Source organism: Lepisosteus oculatus, chromosome 17 (genome assembly GCF_040954835.1).
Source record: "Lepisosteus oculatus isolate fLepOcu1 chromosome 17, fLepOcu1.hap2, whole genome shotgun sequence".
Taxonomy (NCBI): Eukaryota; Metazoa; Chordata; class Actinopteri; order Semionotiformes; family Lepisosteidae; genus Lepisosteus; species Lepisosteus oculatus.
The window spans coordinates 2,927,580-2,945,782 of record NC_090712.1 but is presented as its reverse complement, the minus strand read 5'-3'; the positions used below and the strand labels follow the sequence as shown (position 1 = coordinate 2,945,782).

The following is an 18,203-nucleotide window of genomic DNA, read 5'->3' as shown; positions in this document are numbered from 1 at the left end:
ACGAGGGCATAATTTAAAAATACACCTTCTCATGTGAAGCTGGCAGTTTGAAAGTTACGGGCAGCTCTGGGAATAATCCATCCATCCACGGAGGGCTATAGGGAGCCAGTGCCCCAAAGGGCACTCTCTTGCACAAGCAGACTAAGGTCAATTGGGGCAGAGCGGTGGCTCTGTGGCTAAGGATCTGCGCCTGTGACTGGAAGGTTGCCGGTTCAAATCCCGCAGCCGGCAGAGGGATCCTACTTCGTTGGGCCCCTGAGTGAGGCCCTTAACCTCAACTGCTCCAGGGGCGCTATACAATGGCAGACCCTGCACTCTAACCCCAAGCTTCTCCCTGTCTGTGTGTTTGTGTCTCCATGGAGAAAAGCTGGGGTATGCGAAAAGACGAATTCCTAATGCAAGAAATTGTATAGGGCTAATAAACCAACATTATTATTATTATTATTATTAATTCAGACGGGCTCATTTCCCCAGACAGAAGCAAACCCAAGAAGCAGGAGGAGTGAGGGAACAGCTCTTCCAGTCACGCCACCATGCTGCCCACCCTGGGAATATTACTTTTTGGGATTTCACCTCACCTTTGTATTCCAAATCTAAGCTGGATGCAATTACACACCAATGCAGACCTCATCCAGACCTCACTGTAGCCAGTACACTGCAGGTAGGGGGTGAACCCGGGCACTTACAGGAAATGCCTGGGTCAAACCAGGGAACGACCTTCCCTTGCCTGCTGAGAAATTCTTCTATTTCTCATCCTTCTTCTTACATAACTTTACGAGCTAACATTATTGTGCCCCTTGGCAAATGCGATTGCTGTATACGTGCATGAGCGGCTGTTCTTTAGAAAGCACTACCCACTGTAAGAAAAAGCCATGTTTCTAGTCATTCTGAATTTTGCTCCAATTATTTTCCTTTACGTAATGAACTCCACTTGTCCTGGCAGTTTTTTTTTTCTTAATGTGCGATGATACAGAAGTCACGGTTAAGTGTGGTTTTGTCTAGTTAATTGCAATTTTTACAGTGATCCTGTCACAATACACTTTTCAACAAACTGGGAAGAGGGCAGAAGGCAGATAATTTGCACAGTGATCTTTCTATTCTCAGCTGGAGAAAAAAATAATTTAGGGAAACACTGAGTTTCAGGATGAGTGCACAGGAGCAGAGTGTCTTTATTTTGCAGAGCACTGAGAAGTGGGCAGAGAATTAAGTGAATCACCTGTCAATATTTTGGGACAGACTTCTATTCTGTTACATAACCCACACATTACTTTGGAACAAAGCAATATGCCTTTTGATTTCTAGTTTCCCTTCAATTATCAGCTGAGATGGACAGCTGGGACCACTTCTGCCTCTTGCTCATCTTTTCATTAACTCATTAAGGGTACAAAAAACAAGAAATGGCATTTCCATTTGATCAGGAAAACTATATAAGTTCGCTGTCGCTATAATATACCTGAACTTTAACAAATGCCACAATGATGCTGAGTAAAAGATTTTAAAAAACTACAGCAGGCTGTTGAAAAAATACACAAACTGACAGCATAGAAAACTCATTTCTACTCATCTACTGTACAATGACACCTTAAAACATTAAAATGCAAAAAATAACATCCACAGAAACTTAAAATCAGCTACAATATTACTGTAGTGATACGGGTATATCAATATATTGATCGCTGGTTACTCCTATCATTCACTATATGGCACCACTATACATTTCAGACTTCTTGTCAAACCAGAATTGTGATTGCAAGAAATCACAACAGTAAAAATACAAAAAGTTTCATATCTTTAGCTCATTCTGAGATGCTGGCTGGCCGGGAAGTGGCTTACACCAACACACAGTGAGTTTAAACACTCCAGTGGTCACTAGCGAGGAGGTTAGTAATCAAAAGTCAGGTCTTACCTGCGGCTCAGGTCCGCTACGTGCTCTTGAAGCCAGCTGGTGCTGGCAGCTGGTGAGGAACACAAACCAGAAGGATACAAGTTACACATCTGCATCGACAAACTACATCGGACCCCCCGCCCGAGCCGTATACATGCCTGCAATGGCTGCTATTCTTGCAGCTGTAACAGGAGATTGTGCCCTTTGACCATGCAAACAGCTCTTAACTGCAATCAACCATCAGTATAAGTTACATTACCAGCTTTTAGTAAAACTACTGCCAAGTGTTTAATGTAAAGAGTAAAGAAAATACCGTTTTCTTATTCAGTCAACCGCAGAGCTGGTGTTGAGCTGACAACATGTACTCTTTTATTATTATTTGCTACTCTGATATTATACTCTGTAAATATGTATGTAAAAGAGATATGAAGAGAAGAGAGATTAATAGTATTTGAGTTGTTAAAGTATGAAGGTGTGAATGGGGGGGGGAGGTCCTTTCTAGGAGCTTGGGTAACTAACTTGTCATTGGGGAAGAGCTCTGAATGATTCACAAATCCAGAACAGGCTTTCTTTATCCTTCTCTTAATAAGTGGAATGTACTTCCCACCTGTTCGCCCTCAATCTCAGCACAGATTGAGACTGGTAGGCTCTACAATTACACTAAGCCAGCGAGCCCCTTTAAAAGGCATTAACTACAAGCCAGTTCATCTCAAGAAGGCCTATGAGGCACAAACGTGCCATCAGGTGGCCACTGCCCAACCCCTCACCAAATACACACGTGTAGTTTGGTTATTTTCTGACGAATTACTAATACAGCATGTCCCGGCTTTAACATTCCACAACACAGACTTTCAAACACTTGAACTCAAACACAAACAAAACCCACACACGACGAAATCAACTGAAATGTTTCTTCTCAGACAGTGGCCTCTTTGACAGATTGTTCCCATAGCAGCTAACTGCAAGGTTTAAATGGGAGAGAAGAACGTTTACTTTAAAGTAAACACAATGGAAAAGCTTTTGGACTAAGAGGCTGAACTGAGACTTGGTCTGTTTTTTGGACCCAATTTTTGGAGAACACCTGCCACAGAAAATTATTAATTGAAAAACTGACCACCTGCGGTATCATGTTCTCGAATCGTAGACAATTTGTTTTTCATATGATATCTAAAACAAATTAAAACCAGGAGACCTAGACTATGCATCTTCACAATATAAAATAACATTCTAAAATTCACAATGCACAGCTGCAGATGACAATAGACATTTAGGATTTATATGTACTCTATACAAATACATTATATCTTTCAATCTGTCACATTTTCGCCTCAATGTTTGCCGTTCCAGATGCTGCATTCTATATGTGCACTCAATGTACAAAACCCTTACTGGGTAGTAACCCAACTAATAACTAACAATACCTTTACTCTTTGAAATTATACAAACTTTATTGATGGCTGTGCAGGGTGAGTCGCTAGAGGCAGGGTACTGTGGATAAGCATTAATATCCTCCCAAGTGTGCATGCGCATGTGTGTATATGTTGTGTTTCTGCATGCACACACACAGTATAATGAGGGAAAACATTTCTGACTGCAAGACATCTAAGCCACTTAGAAAAAAAACTGTGGGAGACTACAAATGCTAAAGAAATAACAGGTATGCAGATACGTGCTTCCCACGCTGTCACTGTCAATGAAGGCTTTTAGACTTCGCTATGGAATGACACCTTGTAACCCTGTTTTCTTGACACGTGTTTGAGGAAATGCCCATCACAAATGCAAGCTGTTACAGTGCATTTCAAGCTTGAAAAATGTTTTAAGATTTTAAGAATTTTTTAAGCTCACCCTATCTTAAGTGCATATCGTTATTAGCTGAATAACAATTATTAGAAAACTGAAAAATGTAAAACATCAGATTCTAAATGTGTGTATACAAAAGATAGGTTGTTCTTCAGGTTAAGGTGCTAACTGCCTCAGCCAAGGATATTTTCAATCTCACTCTAAAAACACCACCTACATTAGTGGTACTGTTTTAATAATAATAATAATAATAATAATAATTAAGAATTGCTTACACTTATATAGCGCTTTTCTGGACACTCCACTCAAAGCGCTTTACAGGTAATGGGGACTCCTCTCCACCACCACCAATGCGCAGCCCCACCTGGATGATGCGACGGCAGCCATAGTGCGCCAGAACGCTCACCACACACCAGCTATCAGTGGGGAGGAGAGCAGAGTAATGTAGCCAACTCATAGATGGAGATTATTAGGAGGCCATGATTGGTAAGGGCCAATGGGAAATTTGGCCAGGACGCCGGGGTTACACCCCTACTCTTTTCGAGAAACGCCCTGGGATTTTTAATGACCACAGAGAGTCAGGACCTCGGTTTTACGTCTCATCCGAAGTACGGCGCCTGTTTACAGTATAGTGTCCCTGTCACTATACTGGGGCATTAGGACCCACATGGACCGCAGGGTGAGCGCCCCCTGCTGGCCCCACTAACACCTCTTCCAGCAGAAGCCTTAGTTTTTCCCGGGAGGTCTCCATCCAGGTACTGACCAGGCTCACACCTGCTGAGCTTCAGTGGGTTACCAGTTGTGAGTTGCAGAGTGATGTGGCTGTGAAAAATCAAGTCCTACACAAACCTTTAATTAAACCTTTAACAAAAACTCTGACTTGGGGTCATCTTTAAAACCTTCCTTCAACAAAACACATTGCAGGTTACCTGCAAATGATGGTACATAGCCCCCAAACAATTATGATGCTTTGTACATAGCTCTTTGATTTGGTGCTCAATAGCACAGGTTGGTTGATATTTTTTTCAGCATTTCCATCATGGCCTATGTACAAAAGATTGGGCCATCTATAATACTGCAACTTGGCTTTTCTATATACTACCAAGACTGGACATTACCAGTTTAGAAAAGTCACAGGTCATCAACAGGCACAGGCATGTGACTACTCACACTTTGGCTCATTGCCTGCAACTTGCGGCTCCCTGACTACCTGAATTCCTCTGCAGTGCTTGAGCTGATCTGTGCTTGGATTCATTTCTATGGTCTTGGGGGCTCCATGAACCCTGGGAGACTGTACATCCTTCCACAAGTCTGAGTCGCACCGAGCCCCATACCAAGTGTTCACCCTTCTGTGACACTCTAAGTTTCTCTGTTTTGACTCTGGGCTGGGCTGGCTCTCTTAAACTAATCCCAGGAATGACTATAGGTCTCTTTCTGTCCACTTCTAGGGAATCTCTCAGGTTCGTGTTCAGTCTGGGCCTGCTCTCAGCGGGACTTCTCTCTCTCTGTGGTCTAGTATTGTGATTCCTGTCTGGAGGCTGCAGATTACGGGCATCTGAATGCAATGCCCTCCTGCTATCCACCTCTCTTTTGCTCAGCGGGTCTCCAGGCAATCTCCTTTTCTTTCTGCTGGCAGACTTCCCTCTTTCTTTTTAACTCCTCAGAAGCCAGACCCCTGACAGCAGCTTCCACAGCTTGACTTATCTCCTTCTCTTGGGGGAGAGAGATCTTCTGTTTATCGGCCAATCTATCTGGGAGTGTGGCGAGGGAAAAGAACTGCCCTCTCACTCCTGTCTGAGGCGTCTGACTGGCAGAGTTCTTTTCGCTTGGGAGGGTGGCACTGACGTCCTGGAAGACCACTCTCTCCTTGTCTGCCCCTGGGACTCACACCTCTCCTCTCAGCACAGGTGTCTCCATGAGAGCTTATACTCTGGATCTGGCCCCTCGTACCTCAGACAGTGCTGCTTGTACTTCACACATACTGTACTCCACAGACAAGGTTGTGTTCTTTGGAATATCTGCAGTTAATTTCTTTCTCTACATACTAACCTTCCCAACACTTTGACATAGGCTTATCTTGGTCTCATCTGCCCATAAAACTCTCCTGGATCATCCATGTATTTCTGAGCACATCTAGCACGGCAGAGGAAGGGTCACGGATTGGGCACATATGGTCACCGCTGGAAGTGGCTCATTAATCCTTATTGATTATGGAACTGCTGAGTTACAACAGTTTTGACTTTGCTGTCCCAATGTGTTTGGAGGGTGCTACAATGACATTCAGACATTTGAGAGCACTGATAGAACAAAAAAAGAACAGGGAGCCCAGCCCCTCCATGGACTGAAAACCTTGATGTGAAGCCAAAATGAGATATGTGACGATTCCACTTTAGGCATGGGAACAAGTACCCCATCCTCTCCTTACATGTAATCAATGTGGACTTTGCTGTCCACAACACAAGGTCCTAGACAGCAGAGACAGTCCCTACTGTTGCACAGATTTGTTACAGCAGCGGGACTATGTAATAGGAGCGAGATACATGTCCGGAGCACAGCCTGCAGCCAGAGCAGACAGTGGTGGAGTACAGGGTGCCCAGGCTACACTGTCAGTAGGCATCACCTGGATACAATGATGGGAAGAACCCGGGCCCTCAGGCAAGGGCACTTCACGAAAGGACAAGGCCAATTACCCTGCTGACCCGCTAGGTAAGCTCTCCTGTGTATAATGTATGTGTATAATGGGGGATCATAACATATCTCAGCTCATAGTTAAAAACTAGACTGAATATGACTGATTTCTTAGATGGATACAACTATGATCAAATACTTTAACACTGCAAACAATCTACTTAAAGAGCAGCAGCAGGAGACGTGTCCATCAGTATTCATTCCTTAAAATCAGCAGCGGGGCCTGGTGTTCTCATATTTGAAACATCAAATCACTGTGTAATTGACTAATAAGACTCCAGAGCTGATGAACACAGATCAATGGAATAAATGTAGTAGTAAGTGTGTTAAAGTGGTCTGCACTTTTTTTTAAACAAAAAAAGTTTAAGCAAACAAACAAACTTGGTTTTATTAGATTACTTATTCTTTCACTGTGCTACTGATATGTGCCGCTCTTTCTAGTCTGACAAAAATAGCAGACCATTTCACTGTTTTGAAAAAAAAAAAGATACAAATTCGGGACTATGCAAAAGGTACTGCACTTCCTGTCCTCTACATAGGAACAGCGACAGTAGTGCCATTCATTTATTTCACTAGTAACACTTACAATGTCAGATTGTTTGCCCTACGCTGAGCATTCTAATGCTACTGTCACCAGTGAAATCTGCTTCACAATTTCTTTACCTTTTGTCTGATTTAGTGGCAGGATCGTAAGCATACCTTATTCTGCAAAACATGTGGAGCAAAAAAGGGTTGTTTATACCACAGTAGCAAATTATTCTACTCTGGTCTAAGGCTGGGGGAGATGCAGGATGTCTAATCCTTTGCACTGCAGGGCTCTATTCCTACAAAGTCCTTAATTACTTAAGACACAATCGGAACCAATTAAACAAAGATGTGAAAAGAGCCAAATGGTGACAACACTAAGATCAGTTACAAAGTCATGCAATAAATGAATCAGAACAGCCTTGTGGAGCACTAAGCTGAAATGCAATACTTAGCTACATTTCATATACAAAAATGGGATAGGTATTACGGAACAATTACAGATGCCAAAAAACCCCATCACAAATTAAATGACAAAATGAATCCATTGTGCAGTTTTTCCAGGGCCTGTAAAATACTGGGAACCATTGCTTTTACTGTGCATCATGATATTAGTGCGAGGCAAACACCATGCCACTCCCCTTGCAGCGCAGCCCCATCACTGTAGTCACGTCACACCACCTCCTTAGCCTCCTGTTACACTTTATTTTGTAAGTGTGAATAGCAGCACCACATTCCTTGATGGAAAAGAACACAAACCACAGTTCCAAACTACAGAGATGAAACAAAGTGTTGTTTTACTTGCATTATTACGTTTCTTGCATGGTTTAAGAGCCACTCTGTGAAAGACGACTCGTCAGAATGAAATCGGAAACTTAATTTAAAGAAACAGTCAAAGAAATCCAAGAGCACAGGTGATGTTGTGCTGTCCATATTTAAGGTAAACACAGCTGATTATGATCAATCTGTTAAACACACTGGAGTTTCTGGATGACTAGCTTCATTCTCAAGGGTTTAGCCCTCATCCCTCAATTACGTTTTAGTCTGCAAAGCAGCTGTTAATCTACATTAATCTTTGTCTGTCTGCCTGGCCCCTGCGTCACTCCTCCCAGCTTGAAGGATACCTGGGAATTAAGAGACACAGTGAGCTCCTGGAGAGACCCTTGGCCCAGGCACTGCTAGATGCACTGTACCTACTGTAGGTGAACCGTACAGATACATTATAAATGATGGCAGTGCAGGTGCATTAACCCCAGTGTCCTAGGTAAATTCCACTTTGCACTTGAATAATACAGCCTGTCTAAATTTCCCCCTTAATTCAGCTGGTGTAGTAATTGCTCACTTATTTATCTGATCTACTGTGTGGTAGGAATGGGATCTACCTTTCATTATAAGCATTTCACTGCACTTATGCATATGACAAACACACTGAAGTGAACTGGTGGGGCTGAACGGCTGCCATGTGTCACTCAGGTTGGGGGGGTTACACTTCACTGGTGGACGAAGTGGGCGCCCCGCTATGTGCAAAAGCCTGCAGGATGAAATGAAAAGGGCTGTACGTGTGGAAGTGTCCCAGCACGCCACTTGTGTGCACCTTGATATATGCACCTGCCCAAGGATATGGTAAAAACGCTCTCCCATCCATCCAGGACTTTTATGACAGATGGTGCTTGAGGAAAGCTCTAAGCATCATCAAAGACCCCACACACCCCAGCTACAGACTGTCTGACACTCTACAATCTGGAAAACAGTACTGGAGCATTCGGGCCCAGACTTCCAGACTCAGAGACAGTTTATACCCCCGCACTCTCAAACTATTGAACTCCCAGCCCCTCTCACCTACGATCTGAACCCTCACAGTGCCTTCTCTCTTAACTAAACTCAAACACACATTGAAATCTACCTCTACCTCACATGTCAAGAAGTTCACTCCCCATAAATTTCTATCCTTTATTTCATTCTGTTGATGAATGATTTTGCACAACTGACGTTGTTTTGCACATTACCTGTTACCTGTTGTTGTTTTGCACATTGCCTGTTGTCTATGTCTTTCTTTTCTTATACAATTGTATTGTTGTTGATTTTTTTGTACTTCTTACCATCTGAGAGCTAGCTAAATAGCATTTCCTTATACCATAAACCTGTATATGGGTATAATGACAATAAACTAGAACTTGAAAATGAAACGCACTCACTGGCCTGTATTAAATTTTGTTTTTCTCTCCTGTTAAACATTTGAAACATGTCCAAACTCAAACTGCACGTAGAGTTAGGTTCCCTCACCTTTATGGTGCAGAGCCCTCAATTCCCACAGCTGAGTCACACATGACATGCTATGTGCAATTAGTTTAAATAGCACTGAAATCATACAGCATTTTAAAAGAACAGGCATGAGAAAAGTTATATGGATACATGTCTGAAGTTCAAGATTAATTGTCTTGTTTTTCCTGTGTTATTCAGACTCTAAATTATAAAACCTCAAATGGAACAAGTTGCTGTGCAAAGGGGTTCTTTTTACCCTGCACATTGCTAAAGGATAGTGACATTTCACACAGAAGCTGGTTAACAGTTTATATGATACATATGTAAACATACATATTGATGTTTGTGAATATGAAACCTGAAAACATTGATTGTTTGAAATTAAAATAAAAAATATTTACTTTCAGTCAATGGTCATGAAAACATGGACATGGTAAAACAGATTCTATTTCTTAGTACCTTTTTAAATGTTCTTAATTAAATCAAATTGATTCAATTAAATTATAGTTAATGTGCAACATCAAGCATGTTTTGTTACCTGGACTTCAGGTAACAGTTATAATCTGCTTTCCCATGAGATACATTTACAGCATATACAGCCTTTTACTCTTTACTCTTTTTACTGCTGGGATGTTAATTACAATTCAGCATTATGATAAAGAAATGTCATTTCATTCGATTCATTCTATCACTCCACAGTTTGACTACACAATTTCAGATTGGTCATGCATTGACATGAGCAGAAAGAAATCTCAACTCTTTCAGTGAATCGTCAATATCACTGTGTATCTATGACAATGCAATCATAGCCACTGTTTTTAAATCGAGCGTTTCTCCACAATGTGGAGAGAGGAATTTTGCATGTTGTATTAATCCCAGCAGCAGCTGGATGGAGATCTCTGCAGCACTAAGACATCTACTGGCTGGTGGGAATACTGCAGGTTTTGTGTCTTCAGTGTGCGCTGTGCAGGTCTGGTGGCTTACACAGGAGTGCTACAGGGATGCTGAAGAATTTCAATCTGTGCAAACCATTCACATCTTTGTTTTCCAATAAAATCATATTTATGATTTCTCAAGGGTTCGGAGATATTTGGTGGATACGTGTGCTTAGAAAATAGGTTAAAACCACAGAATATATTAACATTAACAAGATTCTCCCACCTTCAAGACTGGGGTTTTATTAATTGGAAAAAATGGACATTTGGAGCTACATCCAAGACAAAATGGTGTATTATGCATGCTAAATACCAACTGTTCAAGGACTAATATTGGAGCATTAATTCATTTTATATGAGCTTATGCAAATCTGTACTTTTGAATGAGCACATCAACCATGGAACAGAGAACAACCCACAATCCTATCCTTCCTAACAATGTCTCTGCAATAAACAGATACAGGACAAAACAGGCACAAAATCCTTAAAGATGTTGGATCGGACTCTCAGTTGGTAGAGGTTCTTAACAATATACAAAATACATTTCTTAAAAAAAGGAAAATGATCTGTTTTGGCAAATTGACCATGAACCAAAAAAAGAGAAGATTCTAGATTGCAGTTCTAAATTTACTCAGGATTTGTTGCTATATTATTGTGTTTGATACACAGTGCCCAGCTGGGCTTCTTCCTGACTTGTGATGACATTCATTTTGTTTTTCTGCAGTCTGTTTGTGCACAGCTTACTGAGGTTATAACAGGAAAGCAATAAGAACTGGTATATTTGGAATGTCAGATGTCACACAAGGAAAAACCCATGAGCCACTTTTCCTTCACATGTTAAACAATGGCTTAGACATCAAGTGAAATTTACACTGATGAAAAGCTTGTGTGGCCTATTTAGAGGTAGGGCATACAGGTGTTCTAGTAAGACACCTTTCCCATTTTGGGTTTCACAAGTTTCAAGCTTGTTAGGTACTGACTTTTTCTTGATTATTTTAATTTAAACAAATCACAATAAAGCACAGCTAAAAAAACAACAACAGAAAAAGAAGCTGTTCTCTCTATTTGGTATAATCTGAAATGGAACTGAAGACTTGAAGACTTGAACCTGATTATACTGTAATGTAACGGGAGTCTTCCATATCCCGGTATAGCAGAATTTTAAGTGTATTGCTTTATTTGTAACACTGTAGTCTTTACACAGCCTATCCAACAACTAACATCTCTTGTACAACTGGAGCAAAGGATATAAGATGTGAAGCAAGCCTACCTTCTGAAACGTAGACAAAGGGCTTGTTCTTCACGGAGAGCATGGTCAACAAATTAAAGAAGAGGGCCACAAATGTTCCTACCAGGAGACGCCCCCTAAAGACACACAAGGAACTTGAGATTCACAGTCCTAGGTGTGTTCTGCTCATTCATATGAAGTAGATGTATTTCTAATTCTAAATCAGCAGAAAAAAAGCTATTGAACTAATAATAACAACAACAATAATAATAAAAAAACATATTTTGTACATAAATTAGCACATTTCCCTAAGGAGAACTTCAATGTGCTTCACATAAAAGAAAAGGCTAAAAGAGAAGTCAAGGAACTTAACAATAACTATGAAGGAAAAAGATAGGGAATTAGTTAATAGTTCTGGAAGTTGATGGGCTTGTTGGTAGAGAAGGGTTTTACCCACAGTTCAGCTTGGTTCTGGGATGAAAAATCAAAGCTGGGGACAGATGAAATCTATCCATCTGTGTTTTGGGTTGATTTAAAATGGCTAACTGACACTTTACGCTGTATTTGCAAGTTAAACAGTTGCACATAGAGAGCACTTATGAAGGAATTGTAATACTTTTCTGATGGAGTCCAGTGACTATGTTAGTTTTGAACATTTTTTAGACAGTATCCTGCAACAAATGTGGACTTTAATTGCTAAAGGTATGCACAGAAAATTTAAATATAATTAAAATATGATGTTTAAATGATGCTTCTATGTCCACACAATAGGTGTTACAAAACATCTTCACAAAGCTACTAAAAACTTGAAAACCCCACCATTCACTGTTTAAGTATCATTTAAATATAAGAAAGAAAATGTGAGGTCAATCAGAACATATGGACTGGTGAAAAGTGACCAGTGTCCCCTTCCAGCACTGATCAGACTGGCATGATTCAGATAACATCCTGCTACTGATGTTTATCGGAGATGGAGCTGAAATGGACTTCATGGAAAATCAATATAAAGTACGCACTGTATACATTTCAATCAAGTATCAAAATAGATGAGAACAGAAAAAATATTTGAATAGGTTCACTTATCACTGGACTAAGGACTATAGGCCCTCACACTGACAAACAAGAAGGCCGATTAAAACAACTTAAAATAAAAGAAAAAAAAACAAACTCATTCAATCCAAAATTCTAAACTAATCCTTTTAGAACATGCCATCATATCAATGGAGATAAGTCAGTTGTTGCTCTTTCAAGAGAAGGGTGCTAAACACTTCCAGAATCTTCATCATGGTGCGATGCCTGAGTAAAATTCTCCCTCTGTACATTGTACATTAGGATCTAGCAGTTGGCATAAATGGCTATAATATTCTTCCTTGTATACTCAGATAGTTTATAAGCTCCCAGTGGTGACAGTTAAGAAAAGCACTTTTTTTAAAAAAGAAAAGCCCCCTTTAAATTTATCCTTTGTTATACCAGAACCAATAACCTTTGTTTCATAATGATAATCTGTGGCAAACAATAACAAGAACGTGTAAGTTATGAGCTGAAATCCTGTTTAAAGAGTTTACAGGGAGGTAGGGGGTTCAAATCACCCCATGTTAAATTGAGGAGTGATGGCAGATGTCAATACAGTTCGAATCTTTTTTTAAATTTTCCTCAACCTCTGATAACAGGCAGCATTGAATAAATCTAGTTGCTGCAATTTCTAGAGAGAATTAGTGTTCAAATTCATTTTGATAAGATAATTTAGCATTCAATCAGCAGCTGCTACCAAACAATGTGAAACTATATTCTACTCTACGCATATGACAACTGTACAAACTTATGGTTGGCAAACATACACTATGGCACTTAAAGTTATTATGATTTCTGCACAAAAGCTGAATATGTTAATTTCATACTTACGTGTGGATCTCAGGCTGCTTCATGAAACGTTCCACACTGAAAAACACAAGTAAGTGCACAATGTCTTTGTTGGAAAAGTGTAAAAATGCATACTTCTTAAACCTTACAGAAAGACTGGTTTTGCGGTACATTATAGTGATTTTATAGATGAGTTAGATGGGTAGGACTCCCTGCTGCCTCAGATGAGCAGCCCTGGGTGCCAGAAGAGGTGGCAGAAGGCCCCAGCCACTGGCCTCTTGCGGCAGAATAGGTGAGCTGTGAGCTGTGCCGGACTTTCCAGTACACAAGTAAACCCTTATCTGATTCCATCCTATATTTTACAAACTGAAAAGTTGGAATTCTTTTACTAAAAAAAATGAAACATTCATTATAAACAGCATAGGACATTAAATTCCTCTTGTACTTCACTCTACAAGCCTTTCTGAGTCACTGCTGGTGAAAACAGGTGGGCCCTATTGTACTCCCAATGCGACAGTCCTGTGAGTGAACCAGCTGGGCTTTCGTTTATGACAACAAATTAGAAATTGGATGTTTACTGTTAATTAGAATAGACGCTCTGGCAATCAGCCCCCTGACTTCAAAGCTGTGATTTGTTTGGCAGCCTTCAAAAGTCCTGGATACTAATATTCTAACAATGACCACTGTTCACGTTTCTTCTCCGCTCAGGTCCAGTTCTTGTCTTTGTTGGATGGGAGTTTTCTCTGTGCCCCTCATGCCCCATCTCTGCCTCTCACGTGTGCTGGACCTCACTGAGAAGCAGCGTGAAGTTCACACACACAGTCTCCCCCTTGCTGTGAGTTGACCGATGAGTAAACTTGTTTGCTTTCCCTAAATTCCACCTCCGTGCACTGGACATTGACAGTTTTCCCACAGCTATGAAATATTGATTAAATTCAGTCTGGGAATCACTTTTCAAGAATGTCAATCACAGATAGGGGGCAAAAAGGGGAAAAAAAAAAGATGAAAAAAAGTACAGGCATTTTTACCTTTCCTTTAAGATGAAAAGAGCCCCAAGTTGCGCCAGGACAGTGGAGGCAAACACAGCCAGCACTTCAAACCTCTCGAACCTGGAACATAAAACATTGCCAGAAAAACAACTCTGAGTTTTGTCCCATTTCTTGAATGACTGACTGACACATCTTCGGCTTTACAAGGGTACCACATGATAAACAGGGTAAAGTAAAGTGGTGAAGGGCATTAAGGACACAGTGAAATCATGGGAACCACATTATATTGCAGAGAGCGAATTGGCAGAGCCATTAGGAAACTACAGTAAATTAATGGAGCAAGACAAAGCCCTAGGAAAGCTATAAAAATGCCAAAAAAAAAAACGATCACACCTTCACCAGAGACAAAAAGTGGGAAAAAGATAAGAAAGGGTTTTACTGCAAGGAAGATTTCGGAGGGAGGATATTCACAAACATCTGAAGCGATTCTGCTTCAGGATGTGCAGTAAAGCCTGTGTAGAGCCTCAGCTGCCTCAGCAATCAGTTACATATGATTCTAAAGTATCCTTGATTTTCCTGGAATCTACTACTGGGCTCACAAGTGATATTCCAGAGAGAATGTACAGGATTTTATTAATAAGCAGAACACAAGAAACCGAAAACAAAGAAATGCAAGAGCCACCCAGATGAAATGCCATCTATTAAACTTCTTCATCTATTAATTTTATCTGGTACAAAAAACACAACCACTTCATTATTAACAAGGTTAACTAAAGAGAAATATACTGAAATCGCAGAAACCCCAAACACAGAATGGTTCAACAAAAATAAGGCTATAAACAGCAAACCAATCTAAAAATACAATAGTAGTTTTAAAGGACCTAGAAAATCATATGAATACATGTGAGTTATGTGCATCTTCAATAATACAACATATTGAAACTCGATATTGAAGGGATGATCAATAGTGACATTGAGGTAACATAACACAGAACATAATGTATATTAATCTGCATTAACAGCAAAGTTCACTACTCTCACCTCACTTGCTTTCCCCAGGCAAGAACTCATTAGGCAACACAGAATACCAAATGTGCACTGTGCTCCAAAATTCAGCCTGCAACCTGTAACGAGTACAGGACTATATGTTATAGCGTTATAGCTCACTGCATTTTTATTGCATAATTTAGCTACTATTTGAGTCTCCAAAAGAGTCCTTAGCCTGCGAAAGGACAACTGCATGGGAACATTTTTGAATGGCATTGAATGACATTTTTTTGGCCAGTTTTGAAAATAACTACACTGGCATATTTATAGAGGACTAAGATGTGTCCCACACAGCATACAGAAAAAAACGCTATTGCCAGAACTTCCTTGAACACTAGCAGTGTTTCAAAACCACTGTGTGTGAAAATGGTAGCACTGTAGAGGTGATAAGGATTTCAATATTCACACCTGAACAGATAAGCTGTGTTTGTTTACATTCCACTGAGGGTCCTATGTCTTACTAGACTAAGACTGTGCTGGGCTCACAAGCCAACACTGGATTAATTACAAAAAGACTCAATTTAACAAGAAGGAAAGATTGTGGATATTTAAGATTTTCACTACTACATTCGTAGGCTGAAATATTAGAAATGCCTCCAAACCAAATGATTTGCTGGTTTCTGCAAGTGGCAAGAAGAGTTTAAGCAGGATGTGAAATGTATTCCCGAAACTCGGATGTTTCTACATCCCAATTCTATTTCAGTCTTCCAGCAAAATACTCTTAAGATGAGCCTGTGATGGTATAAAGGACTGAATGCATTACTCTGTCTCTCGATGTTAACCGGACACTGTTTGAAATGAAAAGTGCCCACAGAGTTGACTGGAAGGTCCTAAGGTGATGGTGCATCTCTACCAGTCAGCAAATTCGATTTTTCACTCATATAAAGTATGCTTGTTGCATTTTTGAAACTCAGAGAATCTCACTACAGAAAACAGGAGGCAACATTTCATGGGGACAATGGGGAAGAAATCTCTGTGTACAACAAAAACAAAAGACACACTAACGTCGCCTAAACACTAAATGCAGCTCTGGGGAGATCACACTATGCTGGATATCGGACTATCAGATTTGTTGCCAAGCGGACACATCTTTTAACTTCCCATACAGAAATCAGTGTGTGTGGTTTAACCCCTTCTAAGCACAGCCTGGTTTTACTAACAGCATAGACACTTTAAATGAGAAAGTCAGAGCCATCTAAAATCCCACCATACCAGTATTAACAAAACTAACAAATATTAACAATATTTTATTAATATATTATAAAAAATAAATTGAATTTATTTATATTAATATTATCAAACATTACACGCAGACCTGACGATGCTCCTTCACCATCTACATCATGTCTATTGCAGTACAGCAAGTGGAACGAAAGATGACATTCTCACTCTTAAAACCATTTACACTTAAAACCTGACGGGCCCTTTTAATTGAAACAAAACCTTGCCAGATCTGTGGAGAAAATGATGATTCCTTACTCAAATCATTTATTTCTGTCTTTTTAACATTGTGTGTTCTCGGGTATTAGCTCAGGCGCTTGTTCTGCTTCTGCTTTAGTTTCCTCAAGAATGACCGTTTCTTGTTTTTGTTTGAACGTGACTTTTCAGTCATTGAATCTTTTCCCCATTAGTGTGCAAATGAACACAGTGATGACTATATTCAAGGTGTTTCACAGCTGGAGATTTAAAAATATCACTTTGGTTAAAGGAGGGAGGTATTGGTTTAATCAAATTAACCCTATATTTAGCCCAGTTCACTGTAATCCTATGGACAGGAATGTCTACTGATGCCTGTTTCACAATGTGCAGCTGAATGGTGAACTCCATGGGGAGTGAACATGTCCCTAAAAGAAACCAGAAATCAGATGGTTAAGTCCTGTATTTTGTTAAAAAAAAACCTCAGCTGGGATGATCCTGCATGTGAAAGTGGATAATCAGAAAGGGCAGGTGCCACTGTGCCCCTGCTGTGCACGCTGGGGCGGACTGAGGCACAAACACTACCCAACACTGTAAGGTCACGAATGCCATGAGAAACACTGAGCAGCTCTCTTCCCGAAAATCCTCTTTTCCGTTAACGTTCGCTGGACTCGCTTCAAGAGAGTCCGGAATTGTTGGGGAGAACGCAGAAAGGACTGGGGGTTATCAGGAGGAGCGTTACCCAGTGTCACCCCAGTCCAGAAACCCTGCTATGGCTGTCCCGATCATTACAGGGGAACCAGAGAAAATAAACCCGTCAGAGTGATTTTTTGGACACGTGTGTGGTCGTCACTGATTCCTATAAAATACTGAGTATAGAGGCGGCCCCTGTGCTAGAAAATAAACCTGGCAACCAAAGCACACTGCAAATGACGCGTCTCTGACGTTAATTACTTTAGAATAACATACCTAGGTATTTAAATCAGAGTCCCAGTAAATATTTTTTTCCATTTATAACCTTGATGGGTTCGTCTTGTAGTGTGGCAGAGCAATTCTACTTATTCAGGAATACCGACTGAAAGTTGTATCCTTTTTATAATAATAAATGAATAGAATAATAGAATAACTATATTTATGGCACTAGATATCAGAATTTTGATTTACTCCTTTTTCTGATTGCTGGCCTCAAAGATATTTTTACTTTTGAAGTAAAAAACATTCATAAAAAGAATAATAAATAATGAATACATATAATAAAAATAATACATAATTTAATTCATTGCTCTTTACTGAATTGGTATGCTTTACTGAGTGGTATGTCATTTTTTTAACATATTTAACTTAATACAAGTCTCCTTCAGGAAAAGCTTTTACAAAGGAGTTGTTTTTCTCCCCATACATCTCCTAAAAGGAGACCATTTCTCGCAGGAGCTGACCCAGCCACCCAGCAGCTCCACAGTAATATACACCTCCACTGGCTGGTAAAGTCTGCTAGTTCAATCAGTGCGAAATATGGATTTTTTTTTGCACATCAGCGTAGGCTCAACCTACATCTGGTCAAACTGATT

General features: G+C 40.2%; 1 protein-coding gene across 1 annotated transcript in view; it reads right to left on the bottom strand.

The window, feature by feature from the left end:
- Positions 1-18,203, bottom strand: part of slc30a6 (solute carrier family 30 member 6) — a 49,331-nt gene that overhangs the window by 9,110 nt on the left and 22,018 nt on the right. Inside the window, exons 7-10 of the mRNA XM_006638412.3 lie at positions 14,212-14,292; positions 13,226-13,261; positions 11,366-11,460; positions 1,907-1,955 (exon numbers count right to left, since the gene is read on the bottom strand). Coding sequence (XP_006638475.1) covers positions 1,907-1,955; positions 11,366-11,460; positions 13,226-13,261; positions 14,212-14,292 — 261 coding nt within the window. The remainder of the gene's footprint in view (positions 1-1,906; positions 1,956-11,365; positions 11,461-13,225; positions 13,262-14,211; positions 14,293-18,203) is intronic.